Source organism: Oncorhynchus nerka, linkage group LG11 (genome assembly GCF_034236695.1).
Source record: "Oncorhynchus nerka isolate Pitt River linkage group LG11, Oner_Uvic_2.0, whole genome shotgun sequence".
In the NCBI taxonomy this organism is placed as follows: Eukaryota; Metazoa; Chordata; class Actinopteri; order Salmoniformes; family Salmonidae; genus Oncorhynchus; species Oncorhynchus nerka.
The window spans coordinates 8,116,995-8,135,882 of NC_088406.1; the positions used below are offsets into that span (position 1 = coordinate 8,116,995).

Consider the following 18,888-nt stretch of genomic DNA (forward strand, 5'->3'; position numbering starts at 1 on the left):
GGGGGGGTGGGGGGGATCAAGACCAGGGGGTGGGGGGAATCAAGACCAGAGGGGGGTGGGGGGATCAAGACCGGAGGAGGGGTGGGGGGGATCAAGACCGGAGGAGGGGGGGGGGATCAAGACCAGAGGGGGTGGGGGGGATCAAGACCAGAGGAGGGGGGGGGGGGATCAAGACCGGAGGAGGGGTGGGGGGATCAAGACCAGAGGAGGGGTGGGGGATCAAGACCAGAGGAGGGGTGGGGGGGGGAGGAGGGGTGGGGGGATCAAGACCAGAGGAGGGGTGGGGGGATCAAGACCAGAGGAGGGGTGGGGGGGGATCAAGACCAGAGGAGGGGTGGGGGGGATCAAGACCAAGACCAGGGGGGGAGAACGAATCAAGACCAAGACCAAACGGGGGCGAGACCGAATTAAGGTCTCGGTCTCGTTTTGGCCCCCCCACTCTCCAGACTCGATTCGGTCTCCCCACTCTCCAGTCTCGAAGAGGTCTCCCCACCCTCCAGTCTCGAAGAGGTCTCCCCACCCTCCAGTCTCGAAGAGGTCATTCGACACTGTCCTAACAGACCTGCTATAGCTATGAAGAGGTCACTCGACACTGTCCTAACAGACCTGCTATAGCTATGAAGAGGTCATTCGACACTGTCCTAACAGACCTGCTATAGCTATGAAGAGGTCATTCGGTGACCCCTTAAAGCTCACTAAGGCCCTCAGGGGGTCCTAAGCCCACAGTTTGAGAAACACTGTCCTAAGAGACACCATCCCAAATGGCACCCTATTCCCTATATAGTGGCACTACTTTAGACCAGAGCCCTATTCCCTATATAGTGCACTACTTTAGACTAGAGCCCTATTTTCCCTATATAGTGCACTACTTTAGACCAGAGCCCTATTCCCTATATAGTGCACTACTTTAGACCAGAACCCTATTCCCTATATAGTGCACTACTTTAGACTAGAGCCCTATTCCCTATATAGTGCACTACTTTAGACCAGAGCCCTATTCCCTATATAGTGCACTACTTTAGACCTGAGCCCTATTCCCCATATAGTGCACTACTTTAGACCTGAGCCCTATTCCCCATATAGTGCACTACTTTAGACCAGTGCAAGGTGGAGGAAGTCGGTCCACCTCGGGAAACACATATACACACACACAACCACGCATACACACACACAACCACGCACGCACACACAACCACGCACGCACACACACAACCACGCACGCACACACACAACCACGCACGCATACACACAACCACGCACGCACACACAACCACGCACACACACACAACCACGCACGCACACACAACCACGCACGCACACACACAACCACGCACGCACACACACAACCACGCATGCACACACACAACCACGGATACACACACACACACACACAACCACGCACGCACACACACAACCACGGATACACACACACTAACTGTGTTTAACTCACCTTTCACGAGCACCTTGGGGACTTTGGTGTGGCTGGCGCAGAACGCACTGTAGATCTTAAACCGGTCTGCATAGTACAGGAAGGAACCTCCTAGAGAGAAGAGGATTTTCTGACAAGGAGAGGAGAGAGTCGTGGTTATACAATGTGTTTTGGTAGCGGAGGAGAGGAGAGAGTCGTGGTTATACAATGTGTTTTGGTAGCGGAGGAGAGGAGAGAGTCGTGGTTATACAATGTGTTTTGGTAGCGGAGGAGAGGAGAGAGTCGTGGTTATACAATGTGTTTTGGTAGCGGAGGAGAGGAGAGAGTCGTGGTTATACAATGTGTTTTGGTAGCGGAGGAGAGGAGAGAGGTTATACAATGTGTTTTGGTAGCGGAGGAGAGGAGAGAGTCGTGGTTATACAATGTGTTTTGGTAGCGGAGGAGAGAGCGGATGTGTTTTGGTAGCGGAGGAGAGGAGAGTCGTGGTTATACAATGTATTTTGGTAGCGGAGGAGAGAGTCGTGGTTATACAATGTGTTTTGGTAGCGGAGGAGAGGAGAGTCGTGGTTATACAATGTGTTTTGGTAGCGGTTAAAATGGAGAGGAGAGAGTACAATGTGGTTATAAAACAATGTGTTTTGGTCCAGCCAGGCGGAGGAAGCAGTTATTTTGTTGAGGAAGAGTCAAGGCAGGCTGTTATACAAGGCTGTTGTTTTGGTAGCGGAGGTTATTTTGGAGGCAGGCTGTTAGTCAGAATGTTATTTTGGTTATACAATGTGTTTTGTCGTCATTCGAGGCAGGCTGTTATTGTCGTTCGACGCGAGTTATTTTGTTATTCAGGGTGTTATTTTGTCATTCGAGGCAGGATGTTATTTTGTCGATCGAGGCAGGATGTTATTTTGTCGATCGAGGCAGGATGTTATTTTGTCGTTCGAGGCAGGCTGTTATTTTGTCTGTTATTTTGTTCGAGGCAGTTATTTTGTCGTTCGAGGCAGGCTGTTATTTTGCTGTTATTTTTTTGTCGTTCGAGGCAGGCTGTTATTTTGTCAGGCTGTTATTTTTCAAGGCAGGCTGTTATTTTGTAGTTCGAGGCAGGCTGTTATTTTGTAGTTCGAGGCAGGCTGTTATTGTTGTTCGAGGCAGGCTGTTATTTTGTTCGAGGCAGGATGTTATTTTGTCGTTCGAGGCAGGCTGTTATTTTGTCGTTCGAGGCAGGCTGTTATTTTGTCGTTCGAGGCAGGATGTTATTTTGTCGTTCGAGGCAGGATGTTATTTTGTCGATCGAGGCAGGATGTTATTTTGTCGTTCGAGGCAGGCTGTTATTTTGTCGTTCGAGGCAGGCTGTTATTTTGTCGTTCGAGGCAGGCTGTTATTTTGTCGTTCGAGGCAGGCTGTTATTGTCGTTCAAGGCAGGCTGTTATTGTCGTTCGAGGCAGTCTGTTATTGTCGTTCGAGGCAGGCTGTTATTGTCGTTCGAGGCAGGCTGTTATTGTCGTTCGAGGCAGGATGTTATTTTGTCGTTCGAGGCAGGATGTTATTTTGTCGTTCGAAGCAGGCTGTTATTTTGTACCTTGAACTGGTCCACTCTCTCCAGTTTCTCCAGGTCTGGGACCAATCTGGTCCCGTCTTCTAGAGTCTTCAGGAATTCCACCTGGAACTCCACCATCTCAGGCAGGTTCCCAATCAGAATGTCCAGCTGGAGACGCACAAAAGCAAAGAAAGGAAATATATTATATCCCAATACATCAATGAATTACATACAAGCTCAAGAGTCCAATTACATTGAGAGGTATGCATCCCAAAATGGCATCCTACTACCTATATAGTGCACTATTTCTGTGCACTAGATAGGAGATAAGGCTGCATTCTGGCTGCACCAGTGAGGGTGTTGAAGTGAGGAGATCCTATTAAAGCAATAGAACCATCTGTGTCCCATCAACATCACAGTGTCACTTTCTCTTCTCTCTTTAAACATCCTCCCCCGCTCTCGTCCTCCTCCTCTCCCTCCCCCGCTCTCGTCCTCCTCTCCCTCCCTTCCCCGCTCTCGTCCTCCTCCTCTCCCTCCCCCGCTCTCGTCCTCCCTCTCTCTCGTCCTCCCTCTCTCTCGTCCTCCCTCTCTCTCGTCCTCCCTCTCTCTCGTCCTCCCTCTCCTACACACAGGACACGGTTACGCAACAGCCGTTCTGAGAAACATTTTAGTACCAGATACATTTAAGCTACAGAATGGATTCCCTGTGTGTGTGTGTGTGTGTGTGTGTCTGTGTGTGTGTGTGTGTGTGTCTGTAAGTCGCTCTGGATAAGAGCGTCTGCTAAATGACTTAAATGTAAATGTGTGTGTATGTGTGTGTGTGTGTGTCAGTCATACCTCATCCTGAGTGAGGCAGGTCTCCTTCTGCAGTGGGGTTAAATACCTCCCGATGAGACAATGAAGATCCTGTGTAGACAAGAGTGAATCAGGCCTTGATTAGAGTGCTGAACACAAAACAGACACACACTCACGAGGATAGTTAAATAAAGGTGAAATAGAATTAAAAAATAAATGGATATATACATACAAATCAAATCAAATTTTATTTGTCACATACACATGGTTAGCAGATGTTAATGCGAGTGTAGCGAAATGCTTGTGCTTCTAGTTCCGACAATGCAGTAATAACCAACAAGTAATCTAACTAACAATTCCAAAACTACTGTTTTATACACAGTGTAAGGGGATACACTGACAGGGAGAAGAGAATACACTCGGGTTTAAATGGCAGATTTAACACCTCTGATCACAACCAAGGTATTCAACTGTAAAATAATAAAATAATACTGTTCCTAATCACATGTAAAGATTCTTTATTCTCTGACTGGGTTTGTTAAAGTATTATGACATCTCTGTCAAGTAATATCTCTGTTTCTAGTTAGATCAGATTACATATTAACATCTCTGTTTCTAGTTAGATCAGATTACATAATAATATCTCTGTTTCTAGTTAGATCAGATTACATATTAACATCTCTGTTTCTAATTAGATCAGATTACATAATAATATCTCTGTTTCTAGTTAGATCAGATTACATATTAATATCTCTGTTTCTAGTTAGATCAGATTACATATTAATATCTCTGTTTCTAGTTAGATCAGATTACATATTAACATCTCTGTTTCTAATTAGATCAGATTACATATTAATATCTCTGTTTCTAGTTAGATCAGATTACATATTAATATCTCTGTTTCTAGTTAGATCAGATTACATATTAATATCTCTGTTTCTAGTTAGATCAGATTACATATTAATATCTCTGTTTCTAATTAGATCAGATTACATAATAATATCTCTGTTTCTAGTTAGATCAGATTACATATTAATATCTCTGTTTCTAATTAGATCAGATTACATATTAATATCTCTGTTTCTAGTTAGATCAGATTACATATTAATATCTCTGTTTCTAGTTAGATCAGATTACATAATAATATCTCTGTTTCTAGTTAGATCAGATTACATAATAATATCTCTGTTTCTAGTTAGATCAGATTACATAATAATATCTCTGTTTCTAGTTAGATCAGATTACATATTAATATCTCTGTTTCTAGTTAGATCAGATTACATATTAATATCTATGTTTCTAGTTAGATCAGATTACATATTAATATCTATGTTTCTAGTTAGATCAGATTACATATTAATATCTATGTTTCTAGTTAGATCAGATTACATATTAACATCTCTGTTTCTAATTAGATCAGATTACATATGTATTGAGGTTATATTGTGGGTTTTCTTTGATATCTCAGAGCTTTTTGTAACCCAGTTATAATACTGTAATATGTATTGCTTTGATATATTCTGTAACCCAGTTATACAATATACTACGTATTGCTGCGATCTAGAACCCAGATATAACTCTGCCCAGTCACATTTGTCCTGTACAGAATGGGGTTGGCAGTATGTCTGTCTGTCTGTCTGCCATTTGTCCTGTACAGAAAAGGGTTGGCAGTATGTCTGTCTGTCAGTCTGCCATTTGTCCTGTACAGAATGGGGTTGGTAGTAAGTCTGTCTGTCAGTCTGCCATTTGTCCTGTACAGAATGGGGTTGGCAGTATGTCTGTCTGCCATTTGTCCTATACAGAATGGGGTTGGTAGTAAGTATGTCTGTCAGTCTGCCATTTGTCCTGTACAGAATGGGGTTGGTAGTAAGTCTGTCTGTCAGTCTGCCATTTGTCCTGTACAGAATGGGGTTGGCAGTATGTCTGTCTGCCATTTGTCCTATACAGAATGGGGTTGGTAGTAAGTCTGCCTGTCAGTCTGCCATTTGTCCTGTACAGAATGGGGTTGGTAGTAAGTCTGTCTGTCAGTCTGCCATTTGTCCTGTACAGAATGGGGTTGGTAGTAAGTCTGTCTGTCAGTCTGCCATTTGTCCTGTACAGAATGGGGTTGGCAGTATGTCTGTCTGCCATTTGTCCTGTACAGAATGGGGTTGGCAGTATGTCTGTCTGCCATTTGTCCTGTACAGAATGGGGTTGGCAGTATGTCTGTCTGTCTGTCAGTCTGCAAAGGGCAAGTGTCAGATGCATCTGAATTCTTCACTTGAAGACACACACACAACCCCCATCCATACCCCCCACCACAACCAACACAATAGATGTAGTACTGACTTTAACATAGGTGCGTTCGGTCTCCACCAGCTCACAGATGACTTTGCGTAGCTTGTCGGCGTCAGAGAGCTGACGGGTGCCGGTGGCGGGCGGAGGGACGGGCGACTCCAGGCTGGGGGAGGAGGAACTTGTCGCACACTCAGACGGATTCATGTCATGGAGACTGCGGCAGAATGCTGCAACCTGCTCCGTACTCTACAGAGGGAGAGAGAGAGAGAGAGAGAGAGGGGGATGGAGAGGAGAGAGAGGGAGAGAGAGAGAGGGGGATGGAGAGGAGAGAGAGGGAGAGAGAGGGATGGAGAGGAGAGAGAGGCAGAGGGATGGAGAGGAGAGAGAATGAGGGAGGGATGGAGAGGAGAGAGGGATGGAGAGGAGAGATAATAAGGTAGAGATGGAGAAGAGAGAGAGGGATGGGATGGAGAGAGGGGGAGAGAGAGGGATGGAGAGGGGGATGGAGAGGAGAGGGGGATGGAGAGGAGAAAGATAGAGAGGGATGAAGAGGGGGATGGAGAGAGAGAGGGATGGAGAGGAGAAAGATAGAGAGGGATGAAGAGGAGAGAGAATGAGGTAGAGAGAGAGAGGGATGGAGAGGAGAGAGAATGAGGTAGAGAGATGAAGAGAGAGATGGAGAGGGAGAGAAATGGAGAGAGGGATGGAGATGGAGCGAGAGAGGGATGGAGAAGGAGAAAGATGAGAGGGATGAAGAGAGGGAGAGAGAATGAGGTAGAGAGAGAGAGGGTTGGAGAGGAGAGAAATGGAGAGAGAAAATTAGAGATGGAGCGAGAGATGAGAAGATGAGAGAGATGAGAGAGAGAGATGGAAAGGAGAGAGAGGGATGGAGAGAGAATGAGGTAGAGAGTTAGAGAGAAAATGAGAGATGGAGAGAGAGAGAGATGGAAAGGAGAGGGAGACAGAGAGTGATGGAGAGAGAGAGAGGGATGGTAAGACTACTTTGTACCTCAGAGAGGGATGGAGGGAGAGAGAGACACAGATGAATGATGGAGAGAGAGAGCGTGATGGAGATCAGCAGGAGGAGAGAGGGATGGAGGAGTTCCTCCAACTCTGAGGCTGTCTGGCAATTAGTGACTACGCAGTGGGGAGAGGCAGGATGGAGAGATGGAGCGAGGACAGGAGAGGCAGGATGGAGAGATGGAAAGGGAGCTTTAAAAAAATCATTTGCACTCATTCGTCTATTTTTGGCCTGTCATAAGTCTCTCTCTCTCTCTCTCTCTCTCTCCTTGTGTTTTCCTGATGATATTGATCTCTCTCTCCTTGTGTTTTCCTGATGATATTGATCTCTCTCTCTCTCCTTGTGTTTTCCTGATGATATTGATCTCTCTCTCTCCTTGTGTTTTCCTGATGATATTGATCTCTCTCTCTCCTTGTGTTTTCCTGATGAGATTGATCTCTCTCTCTCCTTGAGTTTTCCTGATGAGGGATGTTTTCCTGATGATATTGATCTCTCTCTCCTTGTGTTTTCCTGATGATATTGATCCCCCTGTTTTCCTGATGATATTGATCTCTCTCTCTCCTTGTGAGACTGAGATATTGAGTGATGGAGATCTCTCTCTCCTTGTGTTTTCCTGATGATATTGATCTCTCTCTCTCTCCTTGAGACAGAGAGTGATGGATGATATTGAGAGATATTGATCTCTCTCTCTCTCCTTGTGTTTTCCTGAGATAGATCTCTCTCTCTCCTTGTGTTTTCTGATGATATTGATCTCTCTCTCCTTGTGTTTTCCTGATGATAGAGAGTTTTCCTGATGATAGATCTCTCTCTCTCCTTGTGTTTTCCTGATGATATTGATCTCTCTCTCTCCTTGTGTTTTCCTGATGGGATCTCTCTCTCCTTGTGTTTTCCTGATGATATTGATCTCTCTCTCTCTCCTTGTGTTTTCCTGAGATCTCTCTCTCTCCTTGTGTTTTCCTGATCTCTCTCTCCTTGAGATTGATCTCTCTCTCTCCTTGTGTTTTCCTGATGATATTGATCTCTCTCTCCTTGTGTTTTCCTGATGTGATGGATGATATTGATCTCTCTCTCTCTCCTTGTGTTTCCTGATGATTGAGGGATGATGATTGATCTCTCTCTCCTTGTGTTTTCCTGATGGATCTCTCTCTCTCCTTGTGTTTTCCTGAGAGAGAGAGATCTCTCTCTCCTTGTGTTTTCCTGATGATAGATCTCTCTCTCTCCTTGTGTTTTCCTGATGATATTGATCTCTCTCTCCTTGTGTTTTCCTGATGAGATCTCTCTCTCCTCCTTGTGTTTTCCTGATGAGATCTCTCTCTCCTTGTGTTTTCCTGATGATATTGATCTCTCTCTCCTTGTGGATGATATTGATCTCTCTCTCTCCTTGTGTTTTCCTGAGAGAGATTGATCTCTCTCTCCTTGTGGATGGATCTCTCTCTCCCTTGTGTTTTCCTGATGATATTGATCTCTCTCTCTCTCCTTGTGTTTTCCTGATGATATTGAGAGATATTGATCTCTCTCCTTGTGTTTTCCTGATGATATTGATCTCTCTCTCTCTCCTTGTGTTTTCCTGATGTGATGGATGATATTGAGAGATGATATTGGGATGATGATATTGATCTCTCTCTCTCCTTGTTTTCCTGATGATATTGATCTCTCTCTCTCTCCTTGTGTTTTCCTGATGAGATAGACTCCTTGTGTTTTCCTGAGAGTGATGTTTTCCTGATGATATTGAGATGATATTGATCTCTCTCTCCTTGTGTTTTCCTGATGATATTGATCTCTCTCTCTCTCCTTGAGAGAGATATTGATCTCTCTCTCTCTCCTTGTGGATGGATCTCTCTCTCTCCTTGAGTTTTCCTGATGAGAGATGATAGAGGGATGGATCTCTCTCTCCTTGTGTTTTCCTGAGAGAGATCTCTCTCTCCTTGTGTTTTCCTGAGATAGAAAATGATGATAAGACTACTTTGTACCTCAGTCCTGCAGTGTTTTCCTGATGGATCTCTCTCTCTCTCCTTGTGTTTTCCTGGATTGATCTCTCTCTCTCCTTGGATCTGATGATATTGAACTGATGAATGAATGATAGGACAATCTGTTTTCCATCATTGCCACATCCTTGTGTTTTCCTGATGATATTGATCTCTCTCTCTCTTGTGTTTTCCTCTCTCTCTCTCTCTTGTGTTTTCCTCTCTCTCTCTCTCTCTCTCTCTCTCTCATGTCTGATGATTTACCTCCTGATCAGTCTTTTCCTGAGGCTCTCTCTCCTTGGTTTTCCAGGAGGGATGGATTGATCTCTCTCTCTCCTTGTGTTTTCCTGAGATATTGATCTCTCTCTCTCCTTGTGTTTTACAGGTTTCCTTCAGTTCCTCCAACTCTGAGGCTGTCTTGGCTGATGATATTGATCTCTCTCTCTCTCTCCTTGTGTTTTCCTGATGTGACTCCTTGTGTTTTCCTGATGATATTGATCTCTCTCTCTCTCCTTGGGATTGATCTCTCTCTCTCCTTGGCAGGATGGATGATAGATGGATGATATTGAGGACAGGAGAGGCAGGATGGAGAGATGGAAATTGATCTCTCTCTCTCCTTGTGCTTTAATCTCTCTCTCCTTGTGTTTTCCTGAAAATCTCTCTCTCTCCTTGTGTTTTCATTTGCACTCATTCTTGTGTTTTCCTGATGATATTGATTTTTGGTTTTCCTGTGATAAGTCTCTCTTGTGTTTTCCTCTCTCTCTCCTTGTGTTTTCCTGATGATATATTGATCTCTCTCTCTCCTTGTGTTTTCCTGATGATATTGATCTCTCTCTCTCCTTGTGTTTTCCTGATGATATATTGATCTCTCTCTCTCCTTGTGTTTTCCTGATGATATTGATCTCTCTCTCCTTGTGTTTTCCTGATGATATTGATCTCTCTCTCTCCTTGTGTTTTCCTGATGATATTGATCTCTCTCTCCTTGTGTTTTCCTGATGATATTGATCTCTCTCTCTCCTTGTGTTTTCCTGATGATATATTGATCTCTCTCTCTCCTTGTGTTTTCCTGATGATATTGATCTCTCTCTCTCCTTGTGTTTTCCTGATGATATTGATCTCTCTCTCTCCTTGTGTTTTCCTGATGATATTGATCTCTCTCTCCTTGTGTTTTCCTGATGATATTGATCTCTCTCTCTCCTTGTGTTTTCCTGATGATATTGATCTCTCTCTCTCTCCTTGTGTTTTCCTGATGATATTGATCTCTCTCTCTCCTTGTGTTTTCTGATGATCTCTCTCTCTCCTTGTGTTTTCCTGATGATATTGATCTCTTTTCAGAAAATCAAAACAATGCATACAGCATGTTACCTAGGAGACCATGTTGCCTAGGAGACCAGCAGTGTTAATCTGCATTGTTGGCTTATAAAAATTTAGTGCAGAAATAGATGGGTGGGTTGTTTGGCAACAAAACCGAGGCGTGCGCAACCATGGGGCAAAACAGATGGGGTTGACTTCGATTGCTGACAACTATTCCTAAATCAATATAAAAACAAGCTTATATTTTGGGTTCTGATGGGGTACGACAGTTGAACTAAGCCCATGAGGCATTTATAAAAGTTATATTCTTCAATGGGTACATATCATTAATTTCTATGTACAAACATGGATGCCCTGCACAGTATTTCACATTTGAAATAGACCACATGACCAAAAGTATGTGGAAACCTGCTCGGACATCTCCTTCAAAATCATGGGCATTAACATGGAATTGGTTCCCCCTCTTTGCTGCTATAACGGCCTCCACTCTTCTGGGAAGGCTTTCCACTAGATGTTGGAACATTGCTGCTATAACAGCCTCCACTCTTCTGGGAAGGCTTTCCACTAGATGTTGGAACATTGCTGCTATAACAGCCTCCACTCTTCTGGGAAGGCTTTCCACTAGATGTAGGAACATTGCTGCTATAACAGCCTCCACTCTTCTGAGAAGGCTTTCCACTAGATGTAGGAACATTGCTGCTATAACAGTCTCCACTCTTCTGGGAAGGCTTTCCACTAGATGTTGGAACATTGCTGCTATAACAGCCTCCACTCTTCTGGGAAGGCTTTCCACTAGATATAGGAACATTGCTGCTATAACAGCCTCCACTCGTCTGGGAAGGCTTTCCCCTAGATGTTGGAACATTGCTGCTATAACAGCCTCCACTCTTCTGGGAAGGTTTTCCACTAGATGTAGGAACATTGCTGCTATACCAGCCTCCACTCTTCTGAGAAGGCTTTCCACTAGATGTAGGAATGTTGCTGCTATAACAGTCTCCACTCTTCTGGGAAGGCTTTCCACTAGATGTAGGAACATTGCTGCTATAACAGCCTCCACTCTTCTGAGAAGGCTTTCCACTAGATGTAGGAACATTGCTGCTATAACAGCCTCCACTCTTCTGAGAAGGCTTTCCACTAGATGTAGGAACATTGCTGCTATAACAGCCTCCACTCTTCTGAGAAGGCTTTCCACTAGATGTAGGAACATTGCTGCTATAACAGTCTCCACTCTTCTGGGAAGGCTTTCCACTAGATGTTGGAACATTGCTGCTATAACAGCCTCCACTCTTCTGAGAAGGCTTTCCACTAGATGTAGGAACATTGCTGCTATAACAGTCTCCACTCTTCTGGGAAGGCTTTCCACTAGATGTAGGAGCATTGCTGCTATAACAGCCTCCACTCTTCTGGGAAGGCTTTCCACTAGATGTAGGAGCATTGCTGCTATAACAGCCTCCACTCTTCTGGGAAGGCTTTCCACTAGATGTAGGAGCATTGCTGCTATAACAGCCTCCACTCTTCTGGGAAGGCTTTCCACTAGATGTAGGAACATTGCTGCTATAACAGTCTCCACTCTTCTGGGAAGGCTTTCCACTAGATACTGGAACATTGCTGCTATTACAGCCTCCACTCTTCCCACTAGATGTAGGAACATTGCTGCTATAACAGTCTCCACTCTTCTGGGAAGGCTTTCCACTAGATGTAGGAGCATTGCTGCTATAACAGCCTCCACTCTTCTGGGAAGGCTTTCCACTAGATGTAGGAACATTGCTGCTATAACAGCCTCGACTCTTCTGGGAACGCTTTCCACTAGATGTTGGAACATTACTGCTATAACAGCCTCCACTCTTCTGGGAAGGCTTTCCACTAGATGTTGGAATATTGCTGCGGGGACTGTTGCATTGAGATTTCCCTTCATTGGAACTAAGGGGCCTAGCATGAACCATGAAAAAACAGCCCCAAACCATTATTCCTCCTCCACCAAACGTTAAAGTTGGCGCTATGCATTGGGGCAGGTAGCGTTCTCCTGGCATCCGCCAAACCCAGATTCGTCCGTCGGACCGCCAGATGGTAAAGCGTGATTCATCACTCCAGAGAACGCGTTTCCACTGCTCCAGAGTCCAATGGCGCTGAGCTTTACACCACTCCAGCCGACGCTTGGCATTGGACATGTTGATCTTAGGCTTGTGTTCGGCTGCTCGGCCACGGAAACCCATTTCATGAAGCTCCCGACAAACAGTTATTGTGCTGACGTTGCTTCCAGAGACAGCTTGGAACTCGGTAGTGAGGGTTGCAACCGAGGACAGACCATTTTTACACGCTTCAGCACTCGGCGGTCCCGTTCTGTGAGATTGTGTGGCCTACCACTTCAAATCAAATCAAACTTTATTTGCCACATGCGCCGAATACAACAAGTGTAGACTTTACCGTGAAATGCTTTACTGACAAGCCCCTAAACCAACAGCGCAGTTCAAGAAGAAGAAAATATTGATCAAGTAGACTAAAATAAAAAGTAATAATAACAAGTTTCACAATAAGAATAACGAGGCTTTATACAGGGGGCACTGGTACCGAGTCTGTGTGGAGGTTTTATACACATGGTACAGAGACGATGTGGAGGCTATATACAGGGGATACCGGTACAGAGTCAGTGTGGAGGTTATATACAGGGGGTACCAGTACAGAGTCAGTGTGGAGGTTATATACAGGGGGTACCAGTACCGAGTCAGTGTGGAGGTTATATACAGGGGGCACCGGTACAGAGTCAATGTGGAGGTTATATACAGGGGGTACCGGTACAGAGTCAGTGTGGAGGTTATATACAGGGGGTACCAGTACCGAGTCAGTGTGGAGGTTATATACAGGGGGCACCGGTACAGAGTCAATGTGGAGGTTATATACAGGGGGCACCGGTACAGAGTCAATGTGGAGGTTATATACAGGGGGCACCGGTACCGAGTCAGTGTGGAGGTTAAATACAGGGGGTACCGGTACCGAGTCAGTGTGGAGGTTATATACAGGGGGCACCGATACAGAGTCAATGTGGAGGTTATATACAGGGGGCACCGATACAGAGTCAATGTGGAGGCTATATACAGGGGGCACCGGTACAGAGTCAATGTGGAGGTTATATACAGGGGGCACCAGTACCGAGTCAGTGTGGAGGTTATATACAGGGGGCACCAGTACCGAGTCAGTGTGGAGGTTATTGAGGGAGAGGTTGTTGCCCTGGCACCACACGGCCACTGTCTCATCGTTGTCGGTGATCAGGCCTACCACTGCTGTGTCATCAGCAAAGTTAATGATGGTGTTGTAGACGTGTTTTGCCACGCAGTCGTGGGTGAACAGGGAGTACAGTAGGGGACTAAGTACACACCCCTGAGGGGCCCCAGTGTTAAGGATCAGCGTGGCAGACGTGTTGTTGCCTACTCTTACCACCTGGGGGCGGCCCGTCAGGAAGTCCAGGATCCAGTTGCAGAGGGAGGTGTTTAATCCCAGAGTCCTTAACTTATTGATGAGCTTTGAGGGCACTGTGGTGTTGAACGCTGAGCTGTAGTCAATGAACAGCATTCTCACATAGGTGTTCCTTTTGTCCAGGTGGGAAAGGGCAGTGTGGAGTGCGATTGCGTCATCTGTGGATCTGTTGGGGCGGTATGCAAATTGGAGTGGGTCTAGTGTTTCCGGGATAATGGTGTTGATGTGAGCCATAACCAGCCTTTCAAAGCACTTCATGGCTACCGACATGAGTGCCACGGGGCGGTAATCATTTACCTTCGCTTCCTTGGGCACAGGGACTATGGTGGTCTGTTTGAAACATGTAGGTATTACTTGGTCAGGGAGAGGTTGAAAATGTCAGTGAAGACACTTGACAGTTGGTCCACGCATGCTTTGAGTACACATCCTGGTAACCCGTCTGGCCCAGCGGCTTTGCGAATGTTGACCTGTTTAAAGGTTTTGTTCACATCGGCTACCGCGAGCGTTATGGCACGCATGAGGTGGCGCACTGAAATTAGTCACCTAAGATTCTCCACATTGTTGCTAAGATATCTGGCCATCCAGAATCACAACACACAGCCTTCTTTGCCCCATTGAAGCGCATCGTTCTTGTGGTGACGTCGTCAGCTAAAAAGTCTACAGACTTGTGTGAAAGAGGGGGCACCGGTACTGACACCGGTGCTGGCTGGCGTACTGTGCTGTTTTCCAGGAATAGACTTTAGACTTAAATAATTAGACATGTGGTGTGATTAATTTGGCATGGAATTCATGTCAAGGAAACACGCCTGAGGAAGCACACGTCTAATTAAATGCATAAGGCAACCGATCTAAGAAGAATTAGAGATTGAATTTCGGGTCTAGCAAAACTATTTTGTTAGACCCATCTCAAAGTTAACACAAAAGGACCGAGTGTTATGTGGTGTCCATGACACAGTGTGCTGAAAGACCAGACCGATGACTGATACTAGAAGAGTGTTTGTACACTATGGCTGTGTCCCAAACAGCACCCTATGGGTCTTGGTCAAAAGTAGTGTAAAAAAAGTAGTACCACCTGGACAGGACACTAGTCTATCTCCTGTTTCTGTAGTGAGACAGCTTGATGTACCAGGACACCCCCTGGACAGGACACTAGTCTATCTCCTGTTTCTGTAGTGAGACAGCTTGATGTACCAGGACACCCCCTGGACAGGACACTAGTCTATCTCCTGTTTCTGTAGAGTGAGACAGCTTGATGTACAGGACACCCCCTGGACAGGACACTAGTCCATCTCCTGTTTCTGTAGGGAGACAGCTTGATGTACCAGTACACCCCCTGGACAGGACACTAGTCCATCTCCTGTTTCTGTAGTGAGACAGCTTGATGTACCAGTACACCCCCTGGACAGGACACTAGTCTATCTCCTGTTTCTGTAGTGAGACAGCTTGATGTACCAGGACACCCCCTGGACAGGACACTAGTCCATCTCCTGTTTCTGTAGTGAGACAGCTTGATGTACCAGTACACCCCCTGGACAGGACACTAGTCCATCTCCTGTTTCTGTAGTGAGACAGCTTGATGTACCAGTACACCCCCTGGACAGGACACTAGTCTATCTCCTGTTTCTGTAGTGAGACAGCTTGATGTACCAGGACACCCCTGGACAGGACACTAGTCCATCTCCTGTTTCTGTAGTGAGACAGCTTGATGTACCAGGACACCCCTGGACAGGACACTAGTCTATCTCCTGTTTCTGTAGGGGAGACAGGAGACAGCTTGATAGTATCTCCTGTTTCTGTAGAGGACACACCCCCTGGACAGGACACTAGTCTATCTCCTGTTTCTGTAGAGTGAGACAGCTTGATGTACAGTACACCCCCTGGACAGGACACTAGTCTATCTCCTGATTCTGTAGTGAGACAGCTTGATGTACCAGGACACCCCCTGGACAGGACACTAGTCTATCTCCTGTTTCTGTAGGGAGACAGCTTGATGTACAGTACACCCCCTGGACAGGACACTAGTCTATCTCCTGATTCTGTAGTGAGACAGCTTGATGTACCAGGACACCCCTGGACAGGACACAGTCCATCCCCTGAGACAGGTACAGGACACTGGACAGTCTATCTCCTGTTTCTGTAGTGAGACAGCTTGATGTACCAGGACACCTCCTGAACAGGACACTAGTCTGTCTCCTGTTTCTGTAGCAGCTTGATGTACCAGTACACCCCCTGGACAGGACACTAGTCTATCTCCTGTTTCTGTAGTGAGACAGCTTGATGTACCAGTACACCCCCTGGACAGGACACTAGTCTATCTCCTGATTCTGTAGTGAGACAGCTTGATGTACAGTACACCCCCTGGACAGGACACTAGTCTATCTCCTGTTTCTGTAGGGAGACAGCTTGATGTACCAGGACACCCCCTGGACAGGACACTAGTCTATTGCAGGGCCTAATTTACCAGTGAAGAAGAGAGACAGGGAAAATAAACACTGAAAAGAGAGAGCGAGAACGACACCGAGACAGAGGAGCCCTCTGATGTAAATAACTATAATGATGCCATGCTAATGCGATCTACTCGTCTTCTGCTGAGTAGTGAGATCCAGGTCACCATCTAACATGTTATAGATTACTGATGGTCCCTTTAAAATACAACAGCGACTGAACTCATAGCCACTGGAACTGCATAGCCACTAGTTTCTAAACTACGACTGTCTAATGAACTGCATCTGCCACATACAGCCATTCTTAGTTCCTCTAAACTAGTCGACTGTCTAATGAACTGCATAGCCACTGGTTTCTACACCAAGGTCTGCCACATACAGCCATTCTTAGTTCCTCTAAACTAGTCGACTGTCTAATGAACTGCATAGCCACTGGTTTTCTCGACTGTCTAATGAACCAGCCAGGTTTCTGCCACATACAGCCATTCTTAGTTCCTCTAAACTAGTCGACTGTCTAATGAACTGCATAGCCACTGGTTTCTACACCAAGGTCTGCCACATACAGCCATCAGCCACTTCTTAGTTCCTGCCAAACTAAACTGAACTGCATAGCCACTGTCTGCCACATACAGCCATGAACTGCATAGCCACTGGTTTCTACACCAAGGTCTGCCACATACAGCCATTCTTAGTTCCTCTAAACTAGTCGACTGTCTAATGAACTGCATAGCCACTGGTTTCTACACCAAGGTCTGCCACATACAGCCATTCTTAGTTCCTCTAAACTAGTCGACTGTCTAATGAACTGCATAGCCACTGGTTTCTACACCAAGGTCTGCCACATACAGCCATTCTTAGTTCCTCTAAACTAGTCGACTGTCTAATGAACTGCATAGCCACTGGTTTCTACACCAAGGTCTGCCACATACAGCCATTCTTAGTTCCTCTAAACTAGTCACATGACCATCTATATCTATCAAAACTAGGGATTTACATAGCTGGGCATTCAAAGTTTAAATGTTACGATTAAGGATCATTTTTAATGCAACATTGGGTAAAAGATGTGGTCCTGTATGTTAGGCTACCCTTCATGGGAGAGTTTGGTTATTAAAATGGATGTCCTCCCGTGTATGAATTATATTTTTTCAATGCTTCCTCTTCCAACTTCCTTCTTTAAGGACATACATACCTCAGTGAGGAACTTCTAGCTAAGTTAGTAAACCTTGCCCCGAGCCACAACAGCCCAAAACAAAAGCAACCACTGAGCTGAGAATAGTCAAGATTCAACAATTTCCCACGAGGACTGAAATGTGTATTTCTAAGACAACGTTACCTTGAATGTCCTACGTCACAGGAAGAGGAAAGAGAAGGATGGAGAACAGAGTGTTTCTCTCCCATCTTAACCAGAGAGATAAGAATGAGAGACCTCCCACTACTACTAGCTTGATCCCAGATCTGACTGTGCCATAGAATAGATAGAAAAGACATCAGTTGACTTCTTCAAACCAAGCTGCTATTGCAGATTCAGTCTTCCCAGCCTGGTGCAAGTCTACAATTTTGTTTCTGGTGTCCTTTGACAGCTCTTTGGTCTAGGCCATAGTGGAGTTTGGAGTGTGACTGTTTGAGGTTGTGGACAGGTGTCTTTTATACTGATAACAAGTTCAAACAGGTGCCATTAATACAGGTAACGAGTGGAGGACAGAGGAGCCTCTTAATGAAGAAGTTACAGGTCCGTGAGAGCCAGAAATCTTGCTTGTTTGTAGGTGACCAAATACTTATTTTCACCATAATTTGCAAATAAATTCATTAAAAAATCCTACAATGTGATTTTCTGGATTTGTTTTTTCATTTTGTCTGTCATAGCTGAAGTGTACCTATGATGAAAATTACAGGCCTCTCTCATCTTTTTAAATGGGAGAACTTGCACAATTGGTGGCTGACTAAATACTTTTTTGCCCCACTGTATATCTCTGTGGTCACCCCCAAAACCAATTATTCCTTTGGCCGCCTCTCCTTCCAGTTCTCTGCTGCTGACTGGAACGAACTACAAAAATCTCTGAAACTGGAAACACTTATCTCCCTCACTAGCTTTAAGCACCAGCTGTCAGAGCAGCTCACAGATTACTGCACCTGTACATAGCCCATCTATAAATAGCCCAAACAACTACCTCTTCCCCTACTGTATTTATTGTTATGTTTTGCTCCTTTTCCACCCCATTATTTCTACTTTGCACATTCTTCCACTGCAAATCTACCATTCCAGTGTTTTACTTGCTATATTGTATTTACTTCGCCACCATGGCCTTTTTTTTGCCTTTGCCTCCCTTATCTCACCTCATTTGCTCACATCGTATATAGACTTATTTTTCTACTGTATTATTGACTGTATGTTTGTTTTACTCCATGTGTAACTCTGTGTTGTTGTACCTGTTGAACTGCTTTGATTTATCTTGGTCAGGTCGCAGTTGTAAATGAGAACTTGTTCTCAACTTGCCCACATGGTTAAATAAAAGTCAAATAAATAAAAAACTAGAAAACACCAGGTGGCCTTCAGTTCGTCTAAGTTAGCGAGCGACAACAGTCTCACACAGAGTACTATACGGCATCTGACCGATAAGTAAATAAAAGTTGAAGGCATGAACTGA

At 45.1% G+C, this 18,888-nt stretch overlaps 1 protein-coding gene across 3 annotated transcripts in view; it reads right to left on the reverse strand.

The window, feature by feature from the left end:
- The window catches only part of LOC115127065 (rho guanine nucleotide exchange factor TIAM1-like), a 254,164-nt gene that overhangs the window by 20,310 nt on the left and 214,966 nt on the right, over nucleotides 1-18,888 (reverse strand). For all 3 annotated transcript variants that reach the window (XM_065024176.1, XM_065024177.1, XM_065024178.1), the window contains exons 18-21: nucleotides 6,081-6,275; nucleotides 3,795-3,863; nucleotides 3,000-3,125; nucleotides 1,451-1,559 (exon numbers count right to left, since the gene is read on the reverse strand). In XM_065024176.1, coding sequence (XP_064880248.1) covers nucleotides 1,451-1,559; nucleotides 3,000-3,125; nucleotides 3,795-3,863; nucleotides 6,081-6,275 — 499 coding nt within the window. The remainder of the gene's footprint in view (nucleotides 1-1,450; nucleotides 1,560-2,999; nucleotides 3,126-3,794; nucleotides 3,864-6,080; nucleotides 6,276-18,888) is intronic.